The sequence below is a fragment of the Erinaceus europaeus genome, chromosome 7, assembly GCF_950295315.1.
Source record: "Erinaceus europaeus chromosome 7, mEriEur2.1, whole genome shotgun sequence".
In the NCBI taxonomy this organism is placed as follows: domain Eukaryota; kingdom Metazoa; phylum Chordata; class Mammalia; order Eulipotyphla; family Erinaceidae; genus Erinaceus; species Erinaceus europaeus.
In genome coordinates, this window is record NC_080168.1 from 27,712,420 (window position 1) to 27,730,582 (window position 18,163).

General features: G+C 40.3%; 1 protein-coding gene across 3 annotated transcripts in view; it reads right to left on the minus strand.

The window, feature by feature from the left end:
* Positions 1-9,677: 9,677 nt before the first annotated feature.
* Positions 9,678-18,163, minus strand: part of ADAM23 (ADAM metallopeptidase domain 23) — a 215,902-nt gene continuing 207,416 nt past the window's right edge. For 2 of the 3 annotated variants that reach the window (XM_060194041.1, XM_007520191.3), the window contains one exon: positions 9,678-13,642. In XM_060194041.1, the coding sequence (XP_060050024.1) occupies positions 13,503-13,642 (140 nt within the window). In that variant the 3' untranslated portion in view covers positions 9,678-13,502. Of the gene's footprint in view, positions 13,643-15,803; positions 15,944-18,163 lie in introns of those variants that run through there. The other variant, XM_060194042.1, reaches the window with a different exon arrangement.

Below are 18,163 nucleotides of genomic sequence, written 5' to 3' on the forward strand. Positions count from 1 at the left end.
TCTAAAGGAACTAGTAAGCCCTCCATATCTTCTTTTCTCCTGCTTCCAGACAACACAGTTGAGGTAGGAGGAGCTCCTGGAGGCAGATGCTGTGTGCTGAGAATTGCACATATAAAAGGAATAGGGCATGTTGAGTGTTTCAACACTTTGGGTTAACTGTTTAGTTTTGGTTTGCTTTGTTTGCTTTTGTAAAACCAGAGTTTTGTATATGTGCGATTTCACCTGGGCCTTAAACATGTCTGATGTTCCTAGATCACTTTTTCATTCAGATTGACAGTCAAAGACAGAGGAGCTAGGCAATGACATTACCATTCACAAGGACCAGGGTTCAAGCCCCTGCTCCCTACCTGCAGGGGAGAAGATTCACAAGTTGTGAAAGAGGTAAGCAGGTGTCTATCTTTCACTATTCCTCTCTATCTCCCCCCTTCCCTCTCAATTTCTCTCTGCCCTAAGAGAGAGAGAGAGGGAGAGAAACAGAGAGAGAGAGAGAGAGAGAGAGAGAGAGAGAGAGAGAGAGAGCGCGCCATGAGGAACAGCAGATTTGTGCTGGCACCAACTCCAGTGATAACCCTGGTGAAAAAAAATTTTTTTTTTAAAAATTAAAGATAGAAACTTAGGAGGGGAAAAGGCACCAAAGCAATGAGATTTACTTGGTATCATGGTACCCCATGGTATCATGGTACCATGGAGTGCCAGGGCTTGAATCTGGGTCACTACATGAATGGCAAAGCCCTACTATCTCTCTAGCTCTACCATACCAGCTCTGAGTTGCTCATGCAAGGGAGAAAACTCTTCAGGTTGGCTTAAGGCACTGCTGTTTTGGTCTTTATTATTTCAGAATAACTTGTACATCTTTTATTTATTTATTTATTTATATTTTATTTATTATTACATTTATTTATTTTTAAATTTTATTTATCATTTTATTTTTTATTTCCACCGGTCCTTGCACTTTGCGCCACGTGTGCTTAACTCACTGTGCTACCGCCCAACTCCTGAACTTGCACATCTTAAAGTTTAAGTTGCAACTCCTCTCTCACTTGAGAATGTCCACAGTCATCACTTGTTCAGATACCTCATCAGCAATTGTCTTGATAGACTCCCTAGACCTATATAGCAGGAAGTAGGGTTTTTCTTGCTTTATCTCTATTTCCTTTACTTAGAGATACTTTCATGATAAGTGGTTATTTTCTCCTACTTCTCTGCCATCCGTAATATCTATTAGAGCAGTGTCTGGTCATCATAATTTCTGACTTACAGTGTGTAGCAAAGTTTTTTTTCCCCTCTGGTAAATATTTGTATTGTTGACTTAATAGAATTCTAGTATGGCAGCGACATTTCTCTTTCTTTTTATTGATGAAAATTTTTTTTCCCTTTTTGTTGCCCTTGTTGTTTTGTTGTAGTTATTGTTGTTGCTGATGTCGTTGCTGTTGGATAGGACAGAGAGAAATGGAGAGAGGAGTGGAAGACAGAGAGGGGGAGAGAAAGACAGACACCTGCAGACCTGCTTCACCACCAGTGAAGCGACTTCCTGTGCAGGTGGGGAGCTGGGGGCTCAAACCAGGATCCTTATTCCCTGGTCCTTGCGCTTTGTGCCACGTGCACTTAACCCACTGCACTACAGCTCGACTCCCTATTGATGAGTTTTATAACAGAAAGCTGCTACACTCATCAAAAGTAAAAAGCACTTATTTCTTCACTTGCTTAACATCAGCAGGTTCTTTTTGTTTGTTTATTTATTTTTTCATAACTATCTATTGACTTCTTTTTAAATATTTATTTATTCCCTTTTGTTGCCCTTCTTTTATTGTTGTAGTTATTATTGTTGTTATTGATGTTGTCATTGTTGGGTAGGACAGAGAGAAATGGAAAGACGAGGGGAAGACAGAGAGGGGGAGAGAAAGACACCTGCAGATCTGCTTCACAGCCTGTGAAGCGACTCCCCTGTAGGTGGGGAGCCCGGGGCTTGAACCGGATCCTTACACCAGTCCTTGTGCTTTGCGCCACATGCACTTAACCCACTGTGCTACCTACCGCCTCCCTGTTTGTTTTACTTTTATTTTTTTTTTAATTTTCTTACCTCTAGGGCTATTGCTGGGGCTTGGTGCCAGCACTACAAATTCACTGTTCCTGGTGGGCCATTTTCCCCCCTCATTTTATTGGCTAGGACAGAGAGAAATTGAGAGGGGAGGGAAGAGGAAGATAGAAAGGAAGAGAGAAAGACACCAGAACACCTGCTTCACCGCTTCTGAAGCGCCCCCCTCCAGATCTTTGCGCGGGTCCACTGTGCTTAGTACAACGTGTACTTAACCAGGTGTGCCACTACCGGGTTCCGATTCAGTAGATTTTTAAAGTTGATTGACTTTGCTTCTTCAGTGGAGTACTGTAGAAACAAATGTTTAACTTTTTCCTTTTAATCACACAACCACTAGTTCTAACAAAGGGTTGTGATTTATACTTTGGGGAACTTTCGCAATACGGTGCAATTAGTGGCAATGAACAGTGTTTCCAGCAGCACTTCTAGCAGCTTTAGCCCACAAAGGTAGGCAGCAAGGAATTCTCTCCAAGGACCCACTGTTCCCACCCACCTGCTGTGTGATTGTATATGGCAAGTTCTCCTCAGCTCAGAAAAGTATCCAGAATTGAACCGTGTCCTGACTCTGCCCTGCTATTTACTGTAATGGTGATCTCAAGAAATGTGCAAGACCTCTTGAGTTTCTCCTACTGTAAAATGAGAATAAAGAAAGATGATGAAGTCATGTGACTAGACCCCATGAGTGATATTTGAGATGGCACTTGGCTGTTACGCAGGAGTTTGACTGCACCTGTAGAGGGCAGAGAAATTAGGTTTTAAAGATTAGAAGGCACTTTTACAACTGTGTTTTGTTGTTGCCACCTGGGTTTCACAGCCCCAGGCTAGGGTTTTTTTTTTCTCCTGCAATAAGCCCATAGAATTTCACATTTATTCATAAAACACACTGAAATGTAAAGTCTTTCCTTCCTGCTGAAATGTTCAATTTCTGCATTTCATTGCTCAGATATTCTTTTAATTTAATTTATTTATTTTCTCTTTTGTTGCCCTTGGTTTTCATTGTTGTTGTGGTTATTGTTGTTATTGATGTCGTTGTCGTTGTTGGATAGGACAGAGAGAATTGGAAAGAGGAGAGGAAGACAGAGGGGGAGAGAAAGATAGACACCTGCAGACCTGCTTCACTGCCTGTGAAGCGACTCCCCTGCCGGTGGGGAGGCCGGGGCTCCAACTGGGATCCTTCCGTCAATACTTATGTTTTGCGCCATGTGCGTTTAATCCCCTGTGCTATCACCACTGAGCTTGTATCCTGCCAGTTTTCTGAGCTCTGAGTGAAGAGCCAAGGAAAGTTCCTTACTTCCAGTGAGGCTGGAAACTAGTTGAAGTTCCAACAATAGCTGAAGAACATGATATGCTCCTGATCACTCAGGGTTAAAATGTTCTTGTTTTGTTTTCTTTCTTATTTTTTTAACAGATAAATAATTTCATAATGGAGGATTGTGGACTCATAAGTGCAATATATATATATAATTTCCGCCAGGGTTATTGCTGGGGCTCAGTTCCAGCACTACAAATCCACCACTCCTGGTGGCCTTTTTATTTCTCCTCCTCCTCCTCCCCTTCCTTCTTCTTTCTTCTCCTTTCTATTTTATTTTGATAGGACAGAGAAAAATTGAGAGGGGAGGAGGAGCTAGAAAGGGAGAGAGACAAAATGATAGACACCTGCAGATGTGCTTCACTGCTTGTGAAGTGCCCCCCCCCCCCAGTTCCCCACTGCAGGTGGGAAACAGGGTCTTGAACTTGGGTCCCTGTGCCTAGTACTAAGTGTGCTTAGCCAGGTGTACCACCCCCATCCCCCATAAGTGCAGTCTTTAGAGTCACACCAGGGTAAGTATTGGTGCACAAGGGCTGGGGAGACAGGTTAGTGGTTATGTAAAAGACTTTCATGCCTGAGGCTCCAAGCTCCCACATTCAATCCCCAGCACCACCTTAAACCAGACCTGAGTAATGCTTTAGTCTTTCTCTTTGTATTTCTCTCATTAAAATAAAATACTTGAAAAAAAAAAGCATTGGTACACAATTTCCTGGCAAAGGAATACAAGCAGACAGATGCCAGGAAGACAACCAAGTCCAGGTGAGAAAGAACGCGTTTGGCAAAGGACAGCCCCATAACATTAAGTTGGAGGACTCGAAGAGCAGGACCAACAGCTTGAAAGCTGTCAGGAGCTTGTTGCTGGCTTTGAAAGTGACTGGGATCCATGTGGATTCAGTCGGCTAGGAAGGATCGTCAGTTTCCCCAATGAATGGGTACTCACGAGATGCACCACGGGAAGGTCGATCCAATGCACCCCAAGTGCAAGTCCAGGTAATACAGCGTTAAGACATTTCCTTTCTCCCCCATAGTCAAGTGCATGGAAACTATTTTATTCTGGTCAAGAAGTCAGACCTGATGTTAGGTTTATGAGTAGATTCAGGAATAACTTTCCCCTCAAGGCCTAAAAAAAATAACATTAACTTTGGTAGTGCACTTAGGAAACGACTTTGACCCCTGTTTAATGGGAGGGCTTGCTAAATGGTGCATTACAAGCATTTATACTTTGTATCCACCTCCTCACTTCACACTGAGACTAACCAGGAATCTTTATACTAAAAAAATACTAGAGGGCAGGGGAGGGAGGGTAAATGCAGAAACACTTTGAGGCTCCAAAGTAACAAGTTCAACCCCCTACACCACCATAAGCCAGAGTTGAGCAGTGCTCTGGTAAAAACAAACAAACAAAAACTGGAGACTTACGGGCCAGGTAAAAAGGTCTTCTTTGTCATTTCTGACAGTTCCAAATACTTAAGAATGATCTATAATGAGCACATCATGAAAATGTCTAAAGACGTAAGGCTTTGGTAGACAACCTTAGCATAATAATATTCACACAAGCAGATGTCTGGAACAAAAAATTAAACAGAGTAGTACAAGTAGTTTTTTTTTTTTTTTTCTCCAAGGCATATATGAATAAACTTCAACAATCAAAGTAAGTCCTGGCTAAAGATAGCACCATGTGATTGTGATATTTGGTCTAACTGCACAGCTTTTTATTTATGTATTTATTTATTTTTACTTTTGTTGCCCTTGTTGTCTTTTATTATTGTTGTAGTTATTATTGTTGTTGTTATTGATGTTATCGTTGTTAGATAGGACAGAGAGAAATGGAGAGAGGAGGGGAAGATAGGGAGAGAGAAAGAGACACCTGCAGACCTGCTTCACCACTTGTGAAGTGACCCCCTGCACGTGGGAGCCAGGGGCTTTGTAAGAAAGCGAGTTTACCCAGAGGCTTTTCTCAGAGCTCTCTCATTTTAAAAGTTCTCCATTTTTCACGCGTCCATACAGAGGCCACCTGGCTCCTCAGATATTGAGAAACTCCCTCTTGCTGAGCACCCAAGACCAACTGGCTCTTGAGAGGTTAAGAGACTCATTCCCTCCTGCTGAATGCCCCAAGGACAACTGTTTACAAAGAGTGAGATTACAGAACTCACGGAAGAAACGCCTCTTTGCCCCTCTGCCCCTTGAGATAAGAGTGACCATCCTGTTCCTGACCATTATGAAAAGATATGAGTTTGAAGGTTCTGGGTCTTTCTCCCTCTCAGGCGATGGGGCCACTTTTGGCACTATGGCTTGGGGGAAAGAGAGAGGACCCCTCAGCTTTCTTGAGGTCCTTGTGTGTCAGTTCCTGTGTCTTTACATGTGTAAGTTGTTATAATGGCTATTCTGTGTGCTTGTGTAAATAAATACTTTTGGGGGGGATCTTTTTTAAAAATTTTATTTATTTATTTATTTCCCTTTTGTTACCCTTGTTGTTATTGATGTCGTCATTGTTAAGACAGAGAGAAATGGAGAAAGGAGGGGAAGACAGAGAAGAGACAGGGGAAGAGAGGGGGAGAGAAAGACAGACACCTGCAGACCTGCTTCACAGCTTGTGAAGTGACTCCCCTGCAGGTGGGGATCCGGAGGCTCGAACTGGGATCCTTATGCCCATCCTTGCGCTTTGTGCCACATGCGCTTAGCCTGCTGCACTACCACCAGACTTCTGTAAATAAATACTTTATCTTCCTCTGTGTCCTGTGTTAGCCTCAGTTTGTCTTAGTTTGTAATGGGTATGGTCAAAAACAAAACTTCACAGCTTGAACTGGGATCCTTACACTTGCACTTCGTGCCACGTGCACTTAACCTGCTGCACTGCCGCCTGACTCCCACTGAACAGCTTTTTAGCCCAAAGGCCACCTTCACTGTGATACTTTCCTGGATCTAAGTAGCCGGTAAGGGTTTCCTTCCAGTCTTCTCCCAAAGTACTGAAGACTTAAGCCTATTAGGAATTTTTATCTGATAATACTTCAGTGTTACTTCTCCCCCCCCCGCCCCCCTTATCATTCTACTGGGGAGGAGGTTTTAATGGTTTATAGTGCAGTTGACACATGGGCACAGTTTCTTATTTTACTCTGATAGGTGTCTGCAAAACACCCTCACTCTGGATTTACCTTTCCCACCATCATGCAGACATCTTAATGGGAATGGCACTTTGATGGCAAGTCCATTGAGGCAAATATACATATTGAGGTATAAAGCTATACTCCTGGGGCAGGGGTAGATAGCATAATGGTTATGCAAAAGGCCCTCTTGCCTGAGGCTCCAAAGTCCCAGATTCAATCCCCTGCACCACCATAAACCAGAGCTGAGCAGTGCTCTGGTAAAAAAATAAAAATAAAAATATACTCCCCAAATCTATATAGCAAATTGTAATTTACTCTAAATATTCATTTCTATTTTAAATCAACAGTAAATCAAGAAAATGTGAAGGGTTGGGGAGACAGCATAATGATTACGCAAAAAGACTTTCATCCCTGAGATCTGAGGTGCCAGGTTTCATCCCAGCACCATCATAAGCCAGAGCTGAATAGTGATCTGATGTGTATGTCTCTCGCTCTGTGTTTCTCTTTGTATCTTTCATTAATAGATAAATAATTTTTGTTTATTTACTCCCTTTTGTTGCCCTGGTTGTAGTTATTGATGTTGTCGTTGGATAGGACAGAGAGAAATGGAGAGAGGAGGGGAAAACAGAGAGGGGGAGAGACAGATAGACACCTGCAGACCTGCTTCACTTCCTGTGAAGTGACTCCCCTGCAGGTGGGTATCCAGGGGCTCAAACCGGGATCCTCATGCCAGTCCTTGCACTTTGCACCACATACACTTAACCCGCTGCACTCGCAATAAATAAAATTTTAATTTTTAATTAAAATAAGTCAATGAGGCAGTTTGCTCTTAGGCCTGAAAGCTCATTATCATGTCCTTGAGTCCTGCCAAAGTACTGCAGGGTTGTTGTAGATCAGAAAGCAAGAAAGGAGGGGGGCACAGAGGATGAGGTAATGAAGTACAGAACAACCCAGGCAAACACGGCACTGCTTACTCCCAGAGTCTGAGCTCCTCCTTGAGATCTGTTGTCTCCTGTGTCTTGAATGTTTTCCATTTGATGAGATTTCTCATCATTCAAGATTGTTTAAAGATCATTTATTTGGGGACACCCTCTCACCTGCCCCACCAACATTACTTTTCTTTTTATTCCCAGTACACAAGTTCTTTTATCTTTTTGCACTGGGAAAGTATTTAATTAATTAATTAGCTAGGTAGTTAATTAATTCAGGGGAATGCTTTATAGCATAGTTGTCTGGGTTTGGATAAATGGATAGAATAGAATCTAGAAGCCAGATATGTACCCATGCATATACAGCCACCAATTATATGACAAAGGGGTCAAAACGACACAATGGGGAAATAAAAGTTCCCTCAACAAATGGCACTGGGAACACTGGACAGCCAACACTGGATAGAAAAGTGAAACTGGGGCCAGGTGGTGGCGCATCTGGTTGAACGCACATGTTACAGTGCGCAAGGACCCAGGTTCAAGCCCCCAGTCACCACCTGCAGGGGGAAGCTTCACAAGTGGTGAAGCAGGGCTGCAGGTGTCTCTCTGTCTCCCTTTCTCCCCCTTCTTCTCAATTTCTGGCTGTCTCTATCAAAAAAATAAATAAAGATGAAAGAAAGAAAGAAAGAAAGAAAGAAAGGAAGAAAGAAAGAAAGAAAGAAAAGTGAAACTAAGTCACCACGTAACACCATGCACCAAAATCAGATCAAAATAGATCAAAGGCCTGGATATTAGACCAGAAAAATCCTAATCTTTACCTTATTTTGTTTTCTTTCAATTCCTAGAAGTTGTTCTTCTGTTCCATAGATACTTAGTAAGTACTTGTTGAATGAACAGATTAAGGAGAAGTCCCTAACTCTTGCACATAAACTGAAAGGTTGGCTAGCTTAAATTTCAGTAGTCGCTTGGGACTTCCATTTTAAGTGTATAGATATGTTCTTAATGGGAGTGGTATAACTTTGATGGTAAGTGAATTTAGGTATATATATATATATATATAACTGTACTCTCCAAATGTATGTAGTAAATTACGATTTACTCAAAAGCACACTTTTTAATTTTTATTATTTATTTTTAATTTGACAGAGACAAAGAGAAATGGAGAACAGTGGGGGATGTAAGGAAAGAGAGACAGAAAGACACCTGTAGAATTATTTCACCACTTGTGAAGCTTTCCCTTTGCAGGTGGCTTGCACCTGGGTCCTTGCACATTGTAGTGTGATGATTCACTCTTTTTATTATCTGGAAAAAAATGGTTTCTGAGTCTCCTTTATTAGTTACTACAGAAGCACGGGGCTGAACTAATTTCAATGTCAATTCTGAAACAGAATATATTAAAAAAATTTAATTCTAGTCAGGTCTAATGTAAAGATACTTTACTATGCTTTCTTAAAGTATAACATGCATGTTTTTAAGTATTTGTATATTTCTTTTATTGCAGAAAATGACATAAAAACAAATTGTGATTGGATATAAAAATGCATAAGACTGTTCAGACATTGGAAGAGGAGACTCTTTAAGGGAAACTTCAGAAGAGAAAACATTCATGAAATAGTAAGATTACTTGATGACCAACTTCACGTTGAGATGAGGAAATAACTGCCTTCCCATATGTTTTAGCAGAATTTATGTTAACTAATTAGTTCTATTTATTATTTAATTTTATTTTTTAACCATAGCACTGTTCAACTCTGGCTGGTGGTGGTACAGGGGATTGAACCTGAAAATTTGGAGCCTCAAGCATGAGAGTGTCTTTGCATAACCATTATGCCATCTACCCATGCCCATTCTTTCTTCTTTTTTTTTTATAGTTTGGTTTTATATTTGCTACTAGGTCAGAATGTGGATGTAGGCCATCTGCTTTCTTTGCTCACCATCCAGGTTCAAGCCCAGTCCCCACTGCACTGGAGGAAAGTTTGATGCTGTGCTATCTTTTCTGCTTTCTCTCTATCTCTCTCTGTCTTTTCTTTCTATCTGAAAAAGTAGTATCAAAGTAGTAAAGTCTTGGAGAAGATTAAAAAAAAAAGTGTGGCTATGATACTAGCCATACCCTGGTTAAGCAAAGAGCAAGTATACTGAAGAAAGAACATCAAGTTAGTAGTATGAGGTGAATTCCCCTCTTATTTATACGACACAAAGCATTTCCAATAAATCCAACAAAACTGAATCCTAATCAGAAATGCATTTATCATTAATCAGAGATTTTATTAGCTCTGTTGACTGCATAAATTTTCAGTGAGAATTGGAGAGATCAGTGCTAGAACTCTTGATATCAGGCATATAGCCATTTAATCAACAACACAAGAGAACACAGGAAAAGGCTTTAAGAAAGTGGTCAAAGGATAAAGGTACAACATTGTATGGCAACAAAAATATTAATAGACACTGGACTAGAAGACGCTTACACTGACTACTGAATCTCCATCCACTGGCAGCCATCAAGATATGAATGAATTTATTAACTTCAAACAAAATTTCAGGTTGAGTACTTAAACCATTTAAAAATGGAGTTAACAGTGGACGCAACAATGGGATGACTTTTACAGACAGGGTTCAAGTATCATTTGTAAAGTTCTTTAGACATGAGTCTTTGAAAAGTTTGTGCATTTCCCATCTTTGCATAGTGAGAAAAGAAAAAGAAAAACACAACCGTTCAGTCAAACCCCATAGCTCTATGTGATTCACGTTTCATAACATGCACCTATGAGTACTGCTCATTTATCTAATAGGAGTAGCTCTAGGTTAGTGGGCTCATGCAGTATTCTGGGGTGAGCAATGAAGTCAGCGTATGTCTCCTGATCCAGGTGTTGTTAATCAATGCAGGAAAAGTATAGCAGGTGGAATAGGAACTTGTCGTCACTTTACACTAGCTCTTATTGGGGAATACTGAATGATGATATGCTTGTGCTTTGAGAGTAAAGTAAGAAAAAAATGAGGATTTGCACCACAAAAACAAACAAAATGCCAGCAAATGAATAGCCAGTGCAAAACAAAAAACAAACAAATAAACAAAAAACAGCACTGATGAGTAAGACTACGGAACCTAATGTCATCCAAAGTAAGTATAGTTCATGGTTGATGATTCAGGGTTGGTTGCATCAACCATCATACTCACACACACCAAGCTGGCTGCTTGTGCATTTTACATACGCGCACACATCATTCAGCACTGGAGCATAGGTGTGGTTACCTATGAAACTGCCAGCGTAACAAAAAGTTACACTGACATTTACCTTATGTACATAATATTTGGGGACCACTGTGGTCTGATCTAAAACATAACATCGCACAGTTACAATGTTGTTTTGTGAAATGCTCAAAAGTTTACAATAGATTTTAACTTGTTTTTGTAACCACCATGTTTTATTGATTGATTGATTTTATTTGTTTATGTCTATTAAGTCATCTTGGTGCCTCAGGAACAGCAGTGAAATGCTTATAATGTACTCAGCAGTTCACAGTATCTGCTGGTGAGTAGGAACCAACAACAGAAACAGAAACGATGCAGTGATAGGCAGAGACACTGAGTAATCTGAGTCTCCTCCAGACTTTTTCCACCCTGAGCCACTGCCAATAGATAGAGAGATACACTCTGTGTCTGCTGAAACCTAGCTTAAGGCTGGCACACCTTACAGGTAGCCTCGCCATCTCAACATAAACGTAGCTAGCTCTAGAGAAAGACTACATTCCTGTATAGCACCTAATACAGAGAAAGCAGTAAGAGAATATGATGTTAGGTTCTGTTCTGTTACAGCATATACAAAGATCCAAAACAGTCTTGAGAAGAAAGAATAGAACTGGAGGCATCACACTCCCAGATCTCAAATTGTATTATAGGGCCACTGTGATCAAAACTGCTTGGTACTAGAACATAAATAGACACACTGACCAGTGGAACAGAACTGAGAGGCCAGCAGTAAACCCCCAGTCCTTTGGACATCTAAACTTTGACAAAAGTGCCCAGACTATTAAATGGGGGAAGGGGAGTCTCTTCCACAAATAGTGTTGGAAAAAATGGGTTGAAGCATATACAGAGTAAGAATTTTGCTTCACAATTGGTCTGCTTCCACGATTAAAGATACCTTGGAGGAAAAAGACTCTCTTGATTTCAGTACATTTCAAGGACATCCTTTCTGAAGTCAGAGCAAAAGTTGTGAGACTAGTGTCCTGAGTCTTGCTGGAAAGAGACTGAAAGCTAAATCTAGCAACAGATTTTTGTTGTCATCAAGGTGTAGATAGGACAACTGCATGTCCTGTTGCTAAAAAGAGGATACTGGGCAAAGTATGAGCTTTGGGGGGGGGTGTCTTCTGTAGAGCTTACCTCTCAGTGGATGCTCACTGAAAAGATCATATACAAGGTTTCACATTCAAAACAAAGCCAGGACCAAAATTCTCTAGTTACATATTTACTTAACACTTGAACAGAAGTTGTCTTGACCATAGGTTGAAGCTGAAACCAATGAAAGTGAAGTAAACTTGGATGGATTTGGCAACCCAGATTATACCTGTTACTCTACCCAGATGGAAAAGGAGGTAATTTTGTACATATTATAGTAGAACTCCACTATAATCCAGGACGACATTCCACAGACAGCAATGTGCTGTGGACTTGAATGGGTGTTTCTGAAAACACAATGCAGAATTAAAACCTACAAGGATAGTGCTCACAAGAAGGTAACAGCCACTTCTGTCTCCACTCCCAATTTGATAGTGGGGCTCTACTATATATATATATATATATATGCATAAAGATGAAACATGGATGCAATATTAACAACAGTAGACAGTAATAAAAATGGAAGCTTAACTTTCCTCCCAAGCTTTCAATATTTAAAAAACATTTTATTTTTATTTAAGGCTTTAAGTTTATCCCCCCCCTCACATTTAAGACAGGGAATGAAAACTGTCAAAACCAAAAACTAAAATCGTGAGCTTGGCACTTTTGTGATTAATTTGTGAGGGTGTCTACTTTCTTGCGTTATATACATATGTTTATAATGACATCAAAAACTTTTCGAGACTTGACAGTATATATATTTGCATGTACATGGTTTTATTTTTTAATAAGGGCTGTTTGTTGCTTTTCCCATCCCCCCATTTTGGTTTCAAGCATTTCATCTCATTTTAAAACTGCACCTGTGCCCAAATTCCCTGCACCTGTGGCTACATCTGTCCTTTTAAAGCAAGCCTAACATTTTTTGTCCACTATCTGTTACAAGAGAGACAGAAGAGAGAAGGAGGGGAAAAAAAAAAGATGTGGAGCAGATACTAAACTCAAATTTATAGAACCTGTCAAGAAAAAAATATTTCAAGAGACAAGTGAAAATGATGTGTCAAAACCTTATTTCCATATTTACATTTATAAAAGAACTATATAATAGCATCATTGTTCCAGCTCCCATTTCCAAAGGATGTTCAGTCCAGGAGAAGAAAAACCAAGAAAACCAAACGAGGGGAAAGTGGATCAGTAAGAGCGGAGGCCTGTGGAGCTAGTTGCTCGTGGTCTGGTCTAGGCTAGGGTGTGAGGGACAGGTAGTTTCCGTATGTTCATCTGTCATCTTCGTCTTGGGAATTCAGCTGCAGGTTTTGCCGCGGATTGGCTTGCTAGCTGCTTGTTGTATATATGCCATGCAGTTTTTACCCTTTCGAAAATTAGATCTTCATGCCGCTGGAGTATGTCATTGATAAGGAAAAAAAGAAAAGAAATTAACATGCCAACTCATTCAGAAGATATTAAGTGCCAGCAGACTGAGGAAAAGAAAAGAAAGTCATTTGCTATTTTTAATGGTTCTTTTATTGCACTTAATTTTTGTTGTTGCTCCTGCTGAGAAAAAAAATATTCTGAAATAGTTCTTTTTTTTATAACATGGCCTTTTGGCCTCATTTATTGACACATGATGGGAGGGGTTCTTTGAAGTTATTTCCAAGAAGAACAGTTTTTTTTTTTGCCCTGTCCCTGTCACCCCAACTTCAGTTCTGTAGTCATTACCACCCAGTGTTCTTGTTTATACACTTAGTAGTTCCGGCAACGTTGCAGCAAGAATGTCATACCCAGAATCCTTCAGTGCAAGGTGCCACCCCTCCAGTGTAGCAGGCTCAGATGGGGCCTTGCTGAGTAGGATCAAACCTCCTCTTCTTGACATTTCTTCCAGAGTACGTCAATAGAAGGTGCAAGCAGAGGGAAGAAAATCCACAATATTAATTAGATCATGATGAGAGAGGGCGATGATAATGACAACACTACTTCCAGAGCAAAGCCGTCAACACACACCAAGGCAGATTTTCCAAAGTAATTTGAAATTGAAATACAGAACAGCTCACACTCCCCAGTATTTTTATATCCCCAACAAAGTGGATCTGTTTGTAAGGGTCAAAAGAAACCTCAGGTTGTTCATTTTAAGGCATAGGAAACCTCAGTAATCCACTTGACTTCTTACTTGGGAAGACATGAATGACATGATTAATTTCCACCAGATGAAAATTATTCGAGAGAGGGCTCTCCCATTTAAAGGGGGGTGGTCTGGAGGTTGAAAAAAAACCCCTGAAAGTTTTGTGTTTATGTTTCTCCAGATCTTGAGTGTTCTGTATCAGTGATCAGCAACTGCCAGAGGGCAGAAATGTTTGCACTACTTAGTTATCTTGCTGCCTTGGGGGTGTGAGCTCTCACCCCACTATGGAAATGGCATTTTTCATACTGAGCACGTTGAAAACCAGAGTGCACAGTAAAAGAGTACACTCAAAGGAGAATGGACACGGGATTGGGTTAGTTAAGCGAAAGCAGCAGTTTAGCTTAGTTGATTAAGCAAGTTAAAATGTCTTGCTCAGTGTCCAGTCTCCTAAAAAGTGGTTCCTATGTTGGAAGAGAGAAAAAGAAAGGACCAGTAAGACACTACAAGGCAACAACGAAAATCGGTTGCAACCTCCCCATGGTCTGGCTTTATGTGGGGCATCAAGCAAGGGGGCTCATGCATTCAGTCCACACAAGGGGCGAGTGCAACGCTGCTGCCACCAAGGCATCATGCAACACCGGAGACCAACGTGTCCCCAAGATCCCTCATTCCCCTGCCTACTCATTCATGGCCAGCTGGCTGCCTGGACAGCCTTAAGTATCAAAAAGGTTAAAGTCTGTTCTTATTCCCCTACTGGCAACTTAAAATAACACTGTTCAAAATCTGCATAAAAACATGCCTCAAGATGATCACTTGGACTCGTCCCTCTTGAAATATCAAATACGTATATTCATGCTTAACTCTGCACTCCTCTTTAATAGCTTATGCATGGGATTCACTGATAACACAGATGACTTCCCTGTAGTAGACTGTTTGCAATAGTCAATTTACTTCACTACCCCCTCTCAACCTTCTGAGTCAATATTTTTGAAAGAAAAGCAATGCTGATACTGTCTGGGGAAAGAAGAGGAGAGACCAAAAGGCATCTATCATGGAATTACTTTGCTTCAGTACATGGGATCTGCAACTTCTACCCATGTTCACAGTCCTTGAAGGAAGATATAGAAGGAATCACAAAGGTCATTTGACATAGTGTTTGGACTCAAGAGAATGTTAAAGTCACGTCTTGATTTAAATGAATGCAAAGATCAAGTCAGCTGGCATTGGGCATATAAACGCCAAATGTTGCCCACACTGAAATTTTCTTAGATTCAGGAAATGTCAGATAAATAGTCAAGTCCAAGGTCCTCATGACCATTTAACTCATTTTAAAATGGAAACAAAAAAATTCTGTTTTACCCTGGTATACAGATGGCCCATCACTTTCCAAAAGCATGTACTTCTTTTAAAGGTTGATGTTTGATACTTAGATTGTTATTTATATATTCTCAGTTCAGATTAGAGTGCAGAGTCACCTTGTAAAAACATATTTTTTGGGGAAATTAATACTAACAGTAGAATCCAGCATCATATTTCCTCTAGTGATGTATCAACATCTAGTGATGTTCCGTCAGAAAACTGGAACCCTGTGATGAGGATAGAGAGAAACCTCTCACAGAAGGCTGACTTTGATCACACCTCAAGAATGAATTATAGGGGGCCAGGTGGTGGCGCACCTGGTTAAGTACACACATAACAGTGCATAAGGTCCCAGGTTCAAGTCCCTGGTCCCCACCTACAGGGGGAAAGCTTCACTAGTGGTGACACAGGGCTTCAGGTCTCTCTCCCTCTCTCTCTCTATCTCCTTCTCCTCTTTCAATTTCTGTCTCTACCTAATAATAAATAAATAAAATATTAAAAAAGAATGAATTATAAAACTACTATGGGTCATTGGCTGGCACACGTAAAAGAAGCAGGTGCTTGTGTCTGCTTTTGTTCACTTTTAAGATGGAAGTACAACTACCATTGGTAGATAGATACTTGCCAAACTCTATCTTTTCCTGTGAATGCCTTAGCTTCAAGCTAGGATGCTGAGAGTAGTTCTTCCTCATCATTACCTGTCAAGTATTTCTAGATCATTGTATATTGTTAATAATAATTCATAAGCCTTTTAATTTAAGCATTTAAAAAAAATAAACGTTCACTACTTCTGAAAAACATATGCTTTGGTCTATAAGCCATATAATACTATATATACATCTAGATGCCAAACCAAGCTCGTCATAAAACACTGGCCATCTCAGCGCTGTGAAGCCTTGGCTCTTCCTTAAATGGCATGTATTTATCTACACTATCAGGTTTTTTTTTTAATCATTTCTTCCCTCCCCCGCCCCCCCCCCGGCTCCCAGAGGCCATTTTCCCCATTTTGTTGCCCTTGTTGTTGTTGTTGTTATTGTTGTTGGATAGGGCAGAGAAATCAAGAGGAGGGAAAGACAGAGAGGAGAGACAGACAGCTGCAGATCTGCTTCATTGCCTGTGAAGTGACCCCCGACCCTGTAGGTTGGGAGCTGGGGGCTAGAACCAGGATTCTTAACACCGGTCCTTGCGCCTAGCACCATATACACTTAACCTGCTGTCTACAAACTGGCCCCATTTTTTAAAAAAATCATTTCATGATGAGTCATTACCATCAGGAATCCTTAAACTAAACTGACTCTCCAAGAAGACTGAGCCAAACTGAGTCTTCCTGGCCATCCCAGTATGGCTATCACTTGCTAAGATCTGAGTGAGGAAATGGCTAGCCCAGGACTCACAGGCACTAGGGGCATTAATCTCTTTATTTTGCAGTGGGGTATAGTCATGGAATTCCTATTAGCAGCACTCTGGTTATTCTCCTTAATGGAGGATTAGCTAACGTTCATTGTGTTGCCTAATTCTACAAAAATCCAAAGTAAAATAAAATACTCTTTACAGGAAATACTGTTAGCAATATTAAATTCCTTTCAAATTTCATACAACTTGAAATTCAAAGAAATCTGTTTACTGACTCTGCGATGATCCAGATGTGGTCCTTCCAATTTTACTTATGTGAGTAAATAAACATAGTTTCTCTAGCAAGTTCAGTAAAGCATGGCCAAACAAATTCTCTTACAATCAGGCTCCCTAAGAATTGATAACCCACGTACTTTCTCAAAGAGAAGAAGCCTTATATTGTAAATATATTGATTTATTAAGCTAGCATTTGTAATATCATGAACAGCTGTGCCAGACCAATATGGCCACTGCTAGCTACCGCTGAATTTCATGGAGAGCAAGAATGATAATGAGAAATAGGTATTAGATTCCATAGACCAAAACACTCTTACATGGTGGCAAGAGCTTGAAACTTTTCCTAAAATCCTGTCATCTGAATTAGCAGCAAACTATGCCATTGTCATGTCCAAGATTTTCTCTTATCATCTAAAACAAACATCACCTAAGATGTTGTTATATTTGATGTGCATGCAAATAACTATATTACTCAAATCTACATTCCCTTACTCAAATTAAGGGGCTGTCAGATTAAAGCCACATCCTAGGTAACTCTCAATCCTTTTCATTTTCAGAAAAAAGAAATTTCCATTAATAAATGTGTCACATTGGGAACAATGCAGCGACTAAAATGATCCTTCATCTATTTGAATTTTTTCTCACTAATAAAAGTAATCCAATCAAATAGTATTGTTATTCAGTATGAGAGTTCTGAATCTTCATGAGTCAACCAAGACAGAGCTTTTCAGTTTTCTGCACCATCACTCATAGCTTTATTTCCTGTGTGTAAGTGATGACAAGGAGGAGTATGGGGTGAGTGAGTGTAAATACTATATGCAGATATGGGGAAAAGTTGGGCACATTGGGATGTCAATGGTTTACTAAGTTCACTTTTCACAGAGAAAAGGGACTGAAGACTAGGATTTCATTGACTACGTCATCCCTCAGTATCTTTATACTTATGTACGATGGGCTGATGTGAATCTCCTCAGGTATACTCAGACCACTACCCAACATGATAGAAGATGCTGAAAGAATACATGACTAAGTAAAGCATTATTTTCCTTCTCAGGAATACTATCATCTTTATTTAGACAAAACTTTCAACTTCATTAATCTAAAAAGAAACCACCTGTATTTATCTTCACTTAAGATCCTAGAGACGGTGGGGTGACGCACTTCGTCGAGCACACATTACCGTTTAAAATCTCAATGGTCTTGATAAATCTTCGTTATGACTGCACACACAAACATGCACACACTCACCCATACATGCACACTTACAGATATACTCATGCTTTTTACCA